This window comes from Saimiri boliviensis, chromosome 14, assembly GCF_048565385.1.
Source record: "Saimiri boliviensis isolate mSaiBol1 chromosome 14, mSaiBol1.pri, whole genome shotgun sequence".
Taxonomy (NCBI): domain Eukaryota; kingdom Metazoa; phylum Chordata; class Mammalia; order Primates; family Cebidae; genus Saimiri; species Saimiri boliviensis.
This window is the reverse complement of record NC_133462.1, coordinates 50,442,210-50,456,539: the sequence shown is the minus strand read 5'-3', so window position 1 is coordinate 50,456,539 and position 14,330 is coordinate 50,442,210. Positions and strand designations below refer to the sequence as shown.

Genomic DNA, 14,330 nt, shown 5'->3' with positions numbered 1-14,330 from the left:
TTCTCCTGCCTCAGCCTCGAGAGTAGCTGGGATTACAGGCACGCGCCACCACGCCCAGCTAATTTTTTTGTATTTTTAGTAGAGACGGGGTTTCACCATGTTGACCAGGATGGTCTCGATCTCTTGACCTCGTGATCCACCCGCCTCGGCCTCCCAAAGTGCTGGGATTACAGGCCTGAGCCACCGCGCCCGGCTGACCTCCGTTTTAGCCACCATGCCCCTTGCTCACCAGGGCTCTGGGGCCGCCAGGTCAGCCCCTCGGTGGGATTCCAGCCTCGGGGTGGCTGAGCTGCAGCGGCAGCGCCCGGCCTCCAGGTGGCGCCTGTCCGCCCACTTTGCGGCTCCGACAACCAGCTGGGCTGCCCGCGGACCCTGCGCCTCCGGAGGTCCTGGGAGAGGGGACCCAGGTGGTCCCCGGGCCGGAAGCCTGACGGAGGCTGCAGGAGTGCATTCCCACCCGGGGTGCACTCAGCGGGTGGAAGTCCACACCCGCGTCTCCGGAGTCGGGGCGCGGACCCTCAGGGAGGAGACGGCTCGCGGCTGCCCGCGGCCCGGTCACCCCAGCGGGCAGTGGCCCCTCCGCAGCCTGGCGCCCCCCGCGCAGCCCCGCACTCGGCTCTCCCGTCCGGGAGGCAGGCCGGGGCGGGCGCGTGAGTGCCAGCTCTGGGGCTGCCCCCGCAGCCGTGTCACCTTGAACAAATCGTTTCTCCTCTTGGGTCTCGGTTTCCTCCAGTGCGAAACGTGGTGGAGGCATCTGAGGGGCCCTGGGAGCCCCCAGGTCTCTCTCAGAGGCCTCCTCTGGGTCCCATGGGACCCCGTGGCTGTCCCGAGAGGCCGGAGGGTCCCGAGCCCCGCGGCCGAGGCCCTGGGGGACCCTTTCCAAACAAGTGCCGGTCTCTGACGGGCTGCGCTTGGCTCGCCTGCGTTTCTTTGCTTTCTTCCTCTTTTTTTCGTTCCTGGATGAAGCTGCTGCCAGCTCCGAGGGAAGGAGGGAAGGGGAGCGCGCCGCAGCGTAGAAAGTTTCCTTGACTCCTCCTCCGGCTGTGTCTCCCTCCCTTGCCAAGCCCAGCCTGTGAAACTGAATAACGAAGATCACTCAACAATGCCTGCCCCTCTCTGACTGCACCGTCCCGGCGCTCCCACCGCTGCCGCCGCCCAGCAGAGCGCGCGGGGCGGTCCCCACCGACGGCGTAGCCCCCCGGGACCGGGAGGGAGCAGCGGCGGCCACCGCGCCCGCGCGCCCGCCCGCCCGCCCGCCAGGTGCCCCAGCCGCCCGGCCGCCGAGATGCCCAGCCCGCCCGGGCTCCGGGCGCTGTGGCTCTGCGCCGCGCTGTGCGCCTCCCGGAGCGCCCCCCAGCCCGGCCCGGGTCCCGCCGCCTGCCCGGCCCCCTGCCACTGCCAGGAGGATGGCATCATGCTGTCGGCCGACTGCTCTGAGCTCGGGCTGTCCGCCGTACCGGGGGACCTGGACCCCCTGACGGCTTACCTGTGAGTACTGCCCGCCTGTCCCCGCCTGGTCCTGCGGGCTGCCCGCTAGCGCCCAGTCCTGGCCACGGCAGGGCACCTGCTTGCTTGGTGCCCTGGGGCGCGGGCATCCCGGGGAGGGTTCGCCCCATTCCAAGTTGAGAGCTGCGGGACTGGGGAGGAGAGAAGAGTGTGAGACTAAATCTCAGGACACCAGGGAGCCCGGGCTTCCCCGACTTGGCTTCCCGGTTGGTCTCCCGGGTTCTGGGCGCCGGGCTTCTGGCTTATCCGCGCCCGAGCTAGGCGAGGTGGGTTCTGAACCCTGAGGGGGAGGGCGCGGGGCTGGCTGCCCCATCTCCTGTGTCTGCCTTCTCCTCTAGCAGAGCAGTGCCCGGGACGGTGGCTGAGGGCAAAGCAGACTGAACTGGAGGTGGAGGTGAGGGGAGGTGCCCCAGTAGGGTGGAAATCATGTCTGTTCCTCTGCCATGGCGAGGGCTGTCACGCCGAGGCTGGGTGGCCTTCGTCGGGGGGTCCCAGAAGCTGGGAGGAGGGCCTTATCCACTCTTGTCTCCTCAAAAAGGGACTCTGCCAGCATCGTCTCCCTTCGCTGGGGCCTCCTGGCTCCCTCAGGGTCCTCCCTAAAGTCATGTCCCAAGAGGCTGAGTTGGAGACACTAATTTGTGGGCAGGCGCCGAGGCTGAAAACCAGAGAACCATTTTTAGCGTCTGAGTTGGGGTGAGACGGCGCGTGAAGGGGACCCTACTGGGGGCAGCGGTCCTGTCCGTCTGGCTCAAAGGAGCGTCCCTTCAGAACCGGAGGGTTGAGGGCTCTGGCTGCTCACCACCTGGGCAGGAGGAGGGTGTGAGAGCACATTCCGGGCCACCCACTGCACCCCTAGCCCGGGCTCCAGGGAAAGGAAACCTTCTCCAGCCCAGCCTGCAGGGTTCTCACCTCAGAGGTGCTGGAGCAGTTGGGAAAGCCTGGGGCGTTCTGCTGAGGGCTAGAATCCCAGAGCTCCTTCTGGTCTGAAAGAGGCCTTTCATGGCTTCGGGGTTCCAGCACTTGGGAGCTCAGAGGAAGAGGAGGCTGGGCAAGGCTTTACAGGGGCCAGCAAGAATCTGTTGAACTAAAAGGGTGCTCAGTGCTGGCAGTGTCCTGGTGAGGGGTAGAGAGTCCCAGATGGCAATCTTCATGGGGCGCCTCTCCAAATGTCCCTGTCCCCAGGTCGGGATGTTCTCCTCCATTCCAAAAGGCTCAGGCTGTGAGCACAGGTGAGGGAGTGAGAAGGGAAAAATAAGGTCCATCTTCCAGAAGGGCAAATGAAACCCTCCACAGTGCAGCGGTGATGGCAGAGGCAGTCATGGGAATAAAGGCACGAGCTGCTCAGACCCGGGCGCTCAGCACCTGGCACAGCAGAGCAGGCTCCGGCTCCAGCCGGACGCCCAGACCAGCCCCGCTTTCAGCAGTTTTATATCCTGGGAGTATATGACATTGGTTCATTTGAAGACAGGGTCCTGTGGCTAAAGAGTTTAGACATGACATCTCTGGAGCCTTTCTCTGGGCAAGCCAAAGGGAGGTCGCTTGCCCAGGTTGAAGGGGCAGGGAATATAGGGCCTTCCAGAGCTTGATGGTCCAGCATGCTTTCCCAGCATTAAGTCTTCCTAGACTGGACAATGATCCTTTTTCTAGAAGGACTTGGGGAAGGAGGTACAGTGTCACCTTTGGAATTCAAGCATCCCACCGTCCATGCTGACAGAAGATTTTCCCACTGGCTTGTCACAATTCCCTCAGAGCAGGGAAGTCTGCATTGGGGTTCAGTGGAGGTGGGGTTTTCTGAGCTGGTCTGTGTCTTCCTGGGGATTGAGAAAGCCCCTCTCTCCCCGCTCTCTCAAGACTCAGGGGATGCTTCTGAGAGTGGCAGAGTGATGGGAGGGAGTGGGAGCTGGAGAAGGTATGGGTCCAGAGGGGATGTGGGGAATTTAGCGGTGGGGTCTGGAATTTTGGAGGGAGGTGGCAGAGGACTGTGTCCCCTGCCCTGGGCTGCGGAGAGGTCCCATTTGGATGGTGCGTGAAGTTGTCCCTATAGTTGTCCTGAGGGTGGCTCAGAGGAGGACTCTTCTTTCTTTGCCCTCTCTGGAGAACAGCTGTGCCACGAAGGCCCCCGAAGGTGGGGTTGAGGGCTGGCTAGGAGAAGAGCCAGGGTGGGGAGGTCTGGGGGCTCCTTTCCCTTTTCGGTGATGTTAGGAGATGCCCAGCCTGGCTCTGCCCCATGTAGCCCAGTCCTTGCTGAGGACGCGCAGACTTGCATCTGATGACGTAACCAGCAGTGCCTCTCTGTCTGGGCCGCTCAAACCTTGGCTCCTTCCTAGCTCTGCCATCTACTGAGAGTAACTCACTGAACACCTCTAAGCCTCAGGTTCTTCATGTGTACATGAAGAGGAGGAAGCGGGTTGCTGAGAGAATTAAATGAGATAATATGTTCCGTGAAAGTCCCCGGCACAGTGCCTGACACCCAAGGGTGACTCTGAAATGGTGGCTAGTATGATCATGCCTCCTATGGCTGCCCTGTGGAGGTGGCGGTAAGCGACCAGGCCTCTCCACACTGGAGGGGAATTGAGCCTACTGGGTGAGTGTAGAACTCAAGGGAATGGTTTGTAGCTGGAGGAAGAGAGGTGTGTGCTGGGGAGGTGACTGTCGGGGCAGCTCTTGATCAATACTTGGCTGGTTCTGGGGACTTGGAGCCCAACCAGTTGGTAAAAATTGGAGGTTGGGGATCAGGATGGAGGATGGGGACTTAGGTCCTCCTGACACAGAGTTGAGAATGAAAAATGTTAAAACAGTTGGATATGCAGGAAGTAGCAGGCCAGAGAGAACTCGAAGATCCTTAGAAGGAGCCATAGACGGAACCATAGGAGGCACCCAGGAGCTATGGGCTCTAGAAAGTTCTCGCAAGTCTTCTTGCACATTCCTTGACCTGGTCTCAGTAAAAAATGACTTCACATCCGCTCCCCGACCCCACCACTGTGAGATGTTTCTCCTTCCAGCCAATACCTTCCATGAGGCAGGTGCTTCTGTGTCCCTCCATCTGGGCTCTAGGGAAGACCAGAAAGGCGTCTGTATAGCTAACTGGTATTCTTTGCCCTGACACCCATGTCCAAAAACTATTACTGCTTTTGGACTCGATGGCAGCCCTGTTTGATCAAGGTTGGGAAGACAGACTTCAGATCCTCACAATCCTTCATATGTCTCTTTTTTCAAGTTTCCTCCTAAACTGTAGTCTCAGCGAGGCTCATTGACGCTCACCGGGGTTTTGACATTCTCCCTGGCTAGGGCCTGTTCCAGGAATAGACTGACGGGGAGATGGGGCCCCCGGCTCTGGGACATCCAATCTGCTGGTGATGAGAAGGCATGATGCCTGTTCTATTCTTCTTCTTCTTTTTCTTTATTTTTTATGAAAAAATGTGCCTTAATGTGCTGCCTTCATAGCAAGATTTGAGGAAGGAGGCACTTCTCACACATGAGTCCAAAAACCCAATTGTCACACTTCTGAACTACAAAAGGATCGCCTCTTGTTCTATTCTATCAATCACGTGCACACAGTGCAGAAACAGGAATACACAGACAGCAAACAGCCTGTGAGACAGATCATCCCCGGAGTTGTTCCTGAGTAGAAGGATCGGGTGGTTACTCTGGGCCCCCAAGGCCAAGCAGTGTCACTAAACTAGGAAGGGTGCCTCACACAGCTAGTTGTAAAAGACCCGAGGCTCACACACTTGCAGTCACGCCCAAGCGCCCATTTTCATCACCTCCTGCCACCAGGGGTGAGGGAGGGGCCACCACCCCAAGCAACCCTCACTTCCGATTGCTTATTGCTTTCTTGGGAATTCACTCCCTTTAGGATTGCCTGTGATAACTGATAACCACTGGACTCGTTTGAAAGGTTAGATGGTGTGTGTGTGTGTGCATGTGCGTGCGCACACGCGTGTGTGTCTGTGTGTCTGTGTGTGTGCATGTCTGTGCGTGTGTGCATTGTGTGTGCCTGTGTGTGTGTGTGTATGTGCGTGCGTGTGTGTCTGTGTGTGTCTGTGTGTCTCTCTGTGTGTGTAGATGCAGGGTAATTTGCAGGGGATGTCTACAACCAAAGAGATACAGACAGGATGCTGAAGGCAGAGACTAAGGGGTTGTGGCATTTGCCACAACAAAGCAGGGTTCAAGCTATGACTTACTTGCTATGTGACCCCCAGCCAGTTGATCAGCCCTCCTGTGACTTGGTTTCCTCATCTGTAAATGGGGTTAAGGTCTACCTCATAGGGTTGCTGTGTGGATTCACTGAGATAATGTTTGCAAAGGCTTTGGCATAATGTTTGGCCTGTGGGAAGAGCTCAGCAGATGTTAGCCAGTGTTGTTATTAGCGTGGCCAGGGCCAAGAAATGTTAGTCATGGAGGTCCTCCTGGAGGAGGAAGACCTGAAGTTAGCATGGGACGGAGGGGAGCAGGCCTGTTCTATGAGAGCTATAGGATAGGTGTGTTTGTAGTTGGGGGCTATGAGAGGGGGAAGAGCCTGGCAAGAAGATGGAATGAGCTCTACTGGGAACCCAGAGTAATTTTAGGGGTTTTTTTTTGCTTTTTATTTATTTATTTATTTATTTGGAGACAGAGTTTCACTATTGTTGCCCAGTCTAGAGTGCAATGGTGCAGTCTCAGCTCACTGCAACCTCCACTTCCTGGGTTCAAGTGATTCTCCTGCCTCAGCCTCCCATGTGGCTGAGATTAAAGGCACCCTCCACCATGCCCAGCTAATTTTTTGTATTTAGTAGAGATGGAGTTTCACGATGTTGGTCAGACCAGTCTCGAACTCCTGACCTCAGGTGATCCACCCACCTTGGCCTCCCAAAGTGCTGGGATTACAGGCGTTCACCACAGTGCTCAGCCAATTTTGTTTTGTTTTGTTTTGTTTTGTTTTTCTTTAGAGTACAGTCTAGAAAAAATAGGGAGGGGAGAGGAGCACCTGATGGAAGACCCCAGCGTCTAGATAGGCCCCTGGAGGAGCTACAGATGAGGAAGCAGAGAAACAGGTGGCCTTAGTAGGCGAGAGCCAGCCTTGGAGAGGATGCGCTGTGAATTGGGGTGGAGAGTGGGTGTCAAGGTGCCAGCTCTCATTTCTCACTTCCAAGGCCATCCTTCCCCAGCCCAGTCTTAGTCACCCTTTCTAATAGATTCTAAGAGTTTGACTCCTCCTTCCGGAAACTTGGGGTTTGTGAGTTCTAATCTTCAGTCTCTCAGTTGCTATGAGACCCTGTGCAAGTCCCAAAACTTCTCTGGACCCTAATGTCCGGAGAAGCCATGTTTTGGATGAAAAACTAGCAAGTGGGAGAGGCAGGGAGCAATCCACTTTGAGTCTCCTGCTCCTGGTGCGTGACAGAGAAAGCTCCCGAGGAGAGCCGCTCAGCAGCAGACAGTGAGGGGAGGGAAGAAGGGAAGGGGAGCACCCAGGCGTCATCCAAACCAGGGTGGGGAAGAGAAGGGTGAAGGAGGGGTACAGTGACTCCAGGAAATGGGGTCCCCTAGGGCTCTCCTGTGCCAGCCTTGCTCCAAAGTGGAGCCTGGTAGGGCAGGCCCATCAGAAGGCAGACCCGGGGGGTCGCCAGAGGTGGGTGAATGCGTGGGGGAGCCAACACCCCAGTTCAAAGGAAAGACAGGAAACAGCCCTAGGCAAAAGAAAAAGGAAACCTCTCGGCTCTGGCAGCAGCGGGCATGGGGCGCGGCCGGGTGGGGCGGCTGGCGGAGGAGAAGAAAGCCTGGCTCAGAGCAGAGTTGGCCCCCAGCCCGCTCCCACTCCACCCGCCTTCCCCCCATTCCATGGGCGCTCAACCCTGATGGCCCCACACGCGCTGCAGCCTGCTTCCCACACTGACCCATGCCCCCCAGGGGAGAGACAGACGGGGCACAGGAGAGGGGATCCGAATGGGGAGGCCCTGCTGGGCGTGGGCTCAAGTCTCAGCTCCACTGTTGATGAGCCGTGTCTTTGGGCAAATCACTTAACCTCTCCAAAGTTCCAGTTTCTCAATCTTTAAAATGAAAACACTAATAGTATCTACCTCGAAGGGTTGTGAGGAGGAGCAGATGAGGCAAAGAAAGCAAAGTGCCTTTTACGCTATAAGGGCTTACAAAATGTTTACTATTAATATTGTTTTTTTTTTTTTTTTTTTTTTTTTTGAGACAGAGTTTCGCTCTTGTTACCCAGGCTGGAGTGCAGTGGTGCGATCTCGGCTCACCGCAACCTCCGCCTCCTGGGTTCAGGCAATTCTCCTGCCTCAGCCTCCTGAGTAGCTGGGATTACAGGCATGTGCCACCATGCCCAGCTAATTTTTTGTATTTTTAGTAGAGACGGGGTTTCACTATGTTGACCGGGGTGGTCTCGATCTCTTGACCTCGTGATCCACCCGCCTCGGCCTCCCAAAGTGCTGGGATTACAGGCTTGAGCCACCGCGCCCGGCCAATATTGTTTTTCTTAATGCCTTCCGCTACAAGTAAGCTATTGTGGAAAGGGCCCAGCAGAGCTACTAGTGACAGGATGGGGAATTAGGATGGCAGAGTCTCATCTTCTGGGGTCACATCAGATCACCCTTCCTTCCCTCCCGCCCTCCTTCCTTACTAATAAAGCCCCCTCGCGCTGACTTTCAGGGAAATGGGCTTTTCGAGCAGCCAGTTCTGCTCTTGGGCTCCTGGGCTGGGATGATGGAGGAAGTGATCCTTCTCCCAGGGGATGCCCGGGGGAGCTGGGGCTAAGCCTGCCGCCTGGTGGGAGGCTCTCCAAAGAGGAAGAATTTGGATTTCTAGGTCAGCGCTCTCTGGAGAGTCCAGCTTCTCCCCAGAAACGGAGTTCCTTGAAATTAGTCTCTCTGCTCTAGCTCATTGGGGCACTTGGGATTGGGAGTGTGGCTGTGGGCGTGGTGGGGGGAGGGCAGGCACGCCCTGAGGGGCTACGAGGATCCTCCTCTGAGCTCATCCTTAATGGGCTGTGTGACCTTAGACTCACTACTGGGACCAGGCCAAGATCAAGGAGTCCACTGGGGCTTCAGACACCTTGGGAAGGTGCAGGAGATGGGGTAGGGGAGAGAATGCCAATCCCTCTTCCTCATGTTGAAAATGGCAACTTCTTTTAGCCAAACTGAAATGAACTTGCTGACTTGGGGGTCTCTCAGAATTATGGGGGCCCCTTGGTGCTAACTAGTCCATTGGCAAAAATGGAGTGATCTCCAGTTCCTAATGACAATTCAGGTCTCTTCTCCCGCCCTTCAGACATGGGAGAACAGGTCCCAGGAGGAGAAAAACACCCGAGAAGCCAAACTTGGGCAGCGAGCAGGGAGTTATTTTGGAAGCAGCGAAAGGACATGGTGGGGGGAGAGCTCAGGGGTTGGCACTGTGCCCCCCGGAGCCATGCCAGAGCAGGCCACGGGCAGGCTGGCGGCTGGCGGGTGGGGGGGCTGGGGCCAGCTACTCAAGGCACCTCCAGAGCTGAGGTTTCCTTTGTGTCCCATCCCCAGCCCTCACTTCTCTACTACGATCTTTTTTCTCCTCCAGAAACCATCAGGGGATGCCTGTGCGCTGCACCTTCCATTCTCCCCCTCCCTGGGAGATGGGGGCCCCCTCTGATGAACTGTGAGCTGTGAATTTGAGGCTGGGGCTGGGGGAGCATCTTGTGCCCAGCTCTCTGCCTCTCCTGTTTGCTCCAGCACGGCGAGGGTGCCTTCCTGGTTGGTGTTTTCATTCCCCGGACTGTGACCTTCTTCCAGAAAGACACTAGCTCATCAAAAACCTTCATTCTTGGGACCCAGCCTAGATGGCCCCCCAGAGGTTCAGAGAGACATACATAGGAAGCCACCACCACCCTGCCGTCTCTTCCTTTACCAATAACAGTAGGAACCAGCATTTGTTGAATGATTGGCATGTGGCGAGAAGCGTGTTCAAGCCCTTTATCTGCATCATCTGGCATAAACCCCATGACAGAGGTGCTAGCTTGTCCCCACTTACCAATGCGGAAACCAAGCCTTTTCAGTGCTGAGGAGCTTGCCTCAGACAGCCAGCCCGTAGTTGCTGGTGTGGGGATTTCAGCCCAGGCAGCCTCCCTCCTACCCACTCTGTCTACTGCCTCTCAGAGCCCCAGAGCTGAGGGGCTTCCAAGCTCCAACAGCATGAGCAGGACTCTGGGCATGTCAAAATCCCGGGCCGAGCAGCCTCTCAAAGCCTATGTGCGGTTCCTTTCTCTCCGGGGAAGGATCAGTGGTTTGCCCCATTTCCCTCCCATCTACCAGCAGTGGTTTCTGGGAGCCCATCTGTGGGGTGCTTGGAGGGGACGGTATTGGGGCTCAGCACAGAAACTGGGGACTCTGGTTGGGGAGGGTGAGACAGAATCCTTGAATGTGGAGATTATCATCAGCGTTGCTGTTGAGGACCTACCTCTGGGAGGCAGTCAGGGTGGTGACTGTCACAGAGGGACCAGCCAGGTGCACATGAAAAGTGAACTCACTGTATAGATCATCCTGGGAGCATGCAGAGTGGACCAGAGGTGAGGGTCATGGGTGCTCAGGGAGAAGGAGGACTGAGGTGGTCAGGGAAGGCCCGGGGGAGAGAGAAGAGACTTGAGTCCTGAAGGCCAGAAGGATTTAGCTCAGGGCCAGGAAAAGGGAAAGCCATGAGCCCAGGATAGAATGAGGAACGACACTGGGGCTTTCTTACTTCATGTCCACAGCCTGTTCTGTCTCTTCCCGGGCAGCATGTTCTAGATCAGGGCTTTCTGCCCTTTTCCCCTCAGGGCACACATTTTAAAAATGCAGACACACACATACACAGGCACACAAACCCAGTGCAAGGTGTTCAGCATCCCCAGTAAACCAACAAGGCCACTCAGGCCAAAGGCACCCAGTAACTCTGGGCAGCACCCAGCCACCCCAGGGGACAGGAGACCCCATCTGGGCACACGCCTGGAAGCGCTGCTATAGGGGAAAGTGTGCATGTTTGCAGCCAAGCAGACATGGGTTCAAGTCTAGGCTGCAGCCCTAACCGGCTGTGGTCTGTGTGTTTCCTCACCTCTCTTGGCTTCTGTTTCCTTCATTTCAAAATGGGCATACAGAAAGATGTTTATAATTAGGCACAGTGCTTGGCACATAGCAAATGCCCAGTCTATGGGAGCTATGGTTATTATCTATCTGGTTTCCCCTTGAGAGAGGCGCTTGGGAGGAGGGCTGGAGGCGGGCGTGTAGTGGCCCTTCCTTTTGCCTATTTGACTCTGCCTGCCTAGGGCTTGGTGAGAGTGAGACCCAGAGGGTCGATTCTAGGACACAGTTCCTCTCACCCTCTGCCCCTGCCACCAGCCTTTCCCCTTTGCCCTCGGAGGTGCTGGAGGAGGTGGGAGTGTACTCGAGAGTGTCCCGACTGAGGCGAGATGGCAGAAAGGTGCTGAGTGCCTTCCACTGCACCAGTGTCAGGGGCTTGGATGCGGTCCCCAGGCCCAAAGCCAAGCCCGGATGGACTCCTGGAGGGGGAGGAGCAGAAGAGCAGTGCAGAGTCACCGTCTCCATGCAGCACCCCAGCCCAATGCACTGTGGAGGTTCCTGCAGGGCAGAGGAGGTGTATGTCTTTGCATGAGGGAACATGTGGGTGAACCAGGAAAATGGGAGCCTAGTACATGGAGGTTTTTTTTTTTTTTTTTTTTTTGAGACGGAGTTTCGCTCTTGTTACCCAGGCTGGAGTGCAATGGCGCGATCTCGGCTCACCGCAACCTCCGCCTCCTGGGTTCAGGCAATTCTCCTGCCTCAGCCTCCTGAGTAGCTGGGATTACAGGCACGCACCACCATGCCCAGCTATTTTTTTTGTATTTTTAGTAGGGACGGGGTTTCACCATGTTGACCAGGATGGTCTCGATCTCTTGACCTTGTGATCCACCCGCCTCGGCCTCCCAAAGTGCTGGGATTACAGGCTTGAGCCACCGCGCCTGGCCTACATGGAGGTTTATTCCAACTCCCTGTGTGATTTGCAGGTGTGAATTGCCCCTACCTGAGTTATCATTGACTCTTGGGAAACAGACCAAAAGCAGCCCCTGCTAAGAAGCTTTTAGCACCTCCTATAGGAAGGAAACCTTCCCAGTGAATCGGGTCTGAGGATTCTTTTCTCCAGGTCTCTGGACCTCTCTCAACGTGCTCCATGTTCCTTTGCATGGTTCCGTACAGTGTGTGTAAGCCCCTGTTGCCGTCAGCACACTGTGTGGATTCTGGTAGTACCTGTCACCCCCACTGGTGCTGCGGTGCCCCTCATGGCCCATGTTAATAACCAAAGTTAATGCCACTTGAACTCCCAGGCTGTTGGGAGGAGCATTCATTCTTTCACTCATTTGTTCATTTGACAAATGTGGATTGAATGCCTGCCCTCTTTCCTCTGCCCTGGAGGCCTGGAGACAGATAAGACAAGTGCAAATAACTGACCTGTGGTGGGAAGTGAGAAGCACACCAGGCAGGGCCAGATACTCCGCAGCAGGCAGGGCAGAGAGGAGGAACGCTTGTATCTAACTGACGCCCCTAATGCAGAAGCCCCTGAAAGGTGGTTGTGGTGCAAAAGAAAACCCACAGGCTGAGGGATGGGAAGAGCAGGGTTGACACTCGTTTGTCAAGTGTCGATAATCATCTTTGCCCGATGAGTTGTTGCATGAAGCAAGATCCTGCTTGGGGGGTGTTTAGCACAGAGGGGTGTGATTTTATTTCCTGTGGAAATACCAGGTAGTATACGTACACTGTGTCTTTGCAGGGTGTGTGTGTCCCCATCCGTCTGTATGTTTGTCTGATTGTGATGCTCTACTTCATCAGATTCAGGGTTCTTTGTGGACAGGAACCGTATTCTTTGCATCAAGAGAAGGGAACTCTTTTAGGGCAGGGGCCATGCCTCCCCCTTCAGACTGGGAGGTTCTTGAAGGCAGGATCTGTGTCTGTGCTTGTGCTCGTGGTTCCTTTTCTCAGGATCATGCCACACACACCTCCTACAGACACACACACATACACACACACACACCTCCTTCAAACATACACACACCTCCTTCAGATGCACAGACACACACCTCCTTCAAACACACACACACACACACCTCCTTCAAACACACACACACACACACCTCCTTCAAACACACACATACACACATACCTCCTTCAAATATACACATATACACACCTCCTTCAAACACACACAGACACACCTCCTTCAAACATACACATACATACCTCCTTCAAACACACACAAACACCTCCTTCAGACACACACACACCTCCTTCAAACATACACATACACACATCCTTCAGTCACACACACACACTTCCTTCAAACACACACAAACACATCTCCTTAAAACATACACATACACACCTCCTTCAGTCACACATACACACCTCCTTCAGACGCATACATACACACCTCCTTCAAACGTACACATAGACACCTTCAAACACACACAAACTCACACCTCCTTCAAGCACACACATACACACACATCTCCTTCAAACACACACACCTCCTTCAGACACACACACATACCTCCTCCTTCAAACACACACATACACACATCTACTTCAGACACACATACACACACACCTCCTTCAAACACACACGCACACACTTCCTTCAGACACACACACGCATACCTCCTTCAAACATACACATACACACACCTCCTTCAGACACACACACACACACACACACACTCCTCCTTCAAACACCACATGCACACACCTACTTCAGACACACACACACGCACACTCCTTCAAACATACACATACACACACCTCCTTCAGACACCCACATACACACACACCTCCTTCAAACCTACACATACATATCTCCTTCAAGCATACAGACACACACCTCCTTCAGACACACACACACACACACCTCCTTCAAACATACACATACACACCTCCTTCAGACACACACATACACACCTCCTTCAAACATACACATAGACACCTCCTTCAAACACAAAAACACACCTCCTTCAAACACACACAAACACACACCTCCTTCAAACACACACACACACACACATCTCCTTCAAACACACACACCTCCTTCAAACACACACATACCTCCTTCAAACATACACATACGCCTCCTTCAGACACACACCTCCTTCAAACACACATGAACACACACCTCCTTCAGACACACACACACCTTCAAACACACACACACACCTCCTTCAAAATACACACACACACCTCCTTCAAACACATACACACCTCCTTCAAATACACACACACACACACCTCCTTCAAATACACACAAACACACACCTCCTTCAAACATGCAAACACACACCTCCTTCAAACATACACACACACCTTCAAACACACACAAGCACACACCTCCTTCAAACATACACACACACCTCCTTCAGGCACACACACACACCTCCTTCAAACATACACATACTCCTCCTTCACACACACACACACACACACACCCCTTCTTCAAATGCACACACAGTTCCTTCAAACCCACACAGACACACCTCCTTCAAATACACACACACACACACACATCTCCTTCAAACATACACATACACACCTCCTTCAAATACACACACACACACACACACATCTCCTTCAAACATACACATACACACCTCCTTCAAATACACACACACCTTCTTCAAACACACACACAGTTCCTTCAAACACACACAGAGACACCTCCTTCAGATACACACACACACCTCCTTCAAACATACACATACATACCTCCTTCAAATACACACACACACACACACCCCTTCAAATGCACACACAGTTCCTTCACACACACAATTCCTTCACATACACACACAA

At 54.7% G+C, this 14,330-nt stretch overlaps 1 protein-coding gene and 1 non-coding gene across 5 annotated transcripts in view; one reads left to right on the top strand and one right to left on the bottom strand.

Moving 5' to 3' along the window:
• Nucleotides 1-360: 360 nt before the first annotated feature.
• LGR6 (leucine rich repeat containing G protein-coupled receptor 6) overlaps nucleotides 361-14,330 on the top strand; it is a 128,869-nt gene continuing 114,899 nt past the window's right edge. For all 4 annotated transcript variants that reach the window (XM_074385033.1, XM_010348874.3, XM_039467063.2 and 1 more), the window contains exon 1: nucleotides 361-1,488. In XM_074385033.1, coding sequence (XP_074241134.1) covers nucleotides 1,286-1,488 — 203 coding nt within the window. In that variant the 5' untranslated portion in view covers nucleotides 361-1,285. The remainder of the gene's footprint in view (nucleotides 1,489-14,330) is intronic.
• LOC120362911 (small nucleolar RNA U13) lies at nucleotides 4,925-5,027 on the bottom strand. The gene has a single exon (XR_005578701.1). It is a non-coding gene; the product is annotated as a small nucleolar RNA U13 (small nucleolar RNA).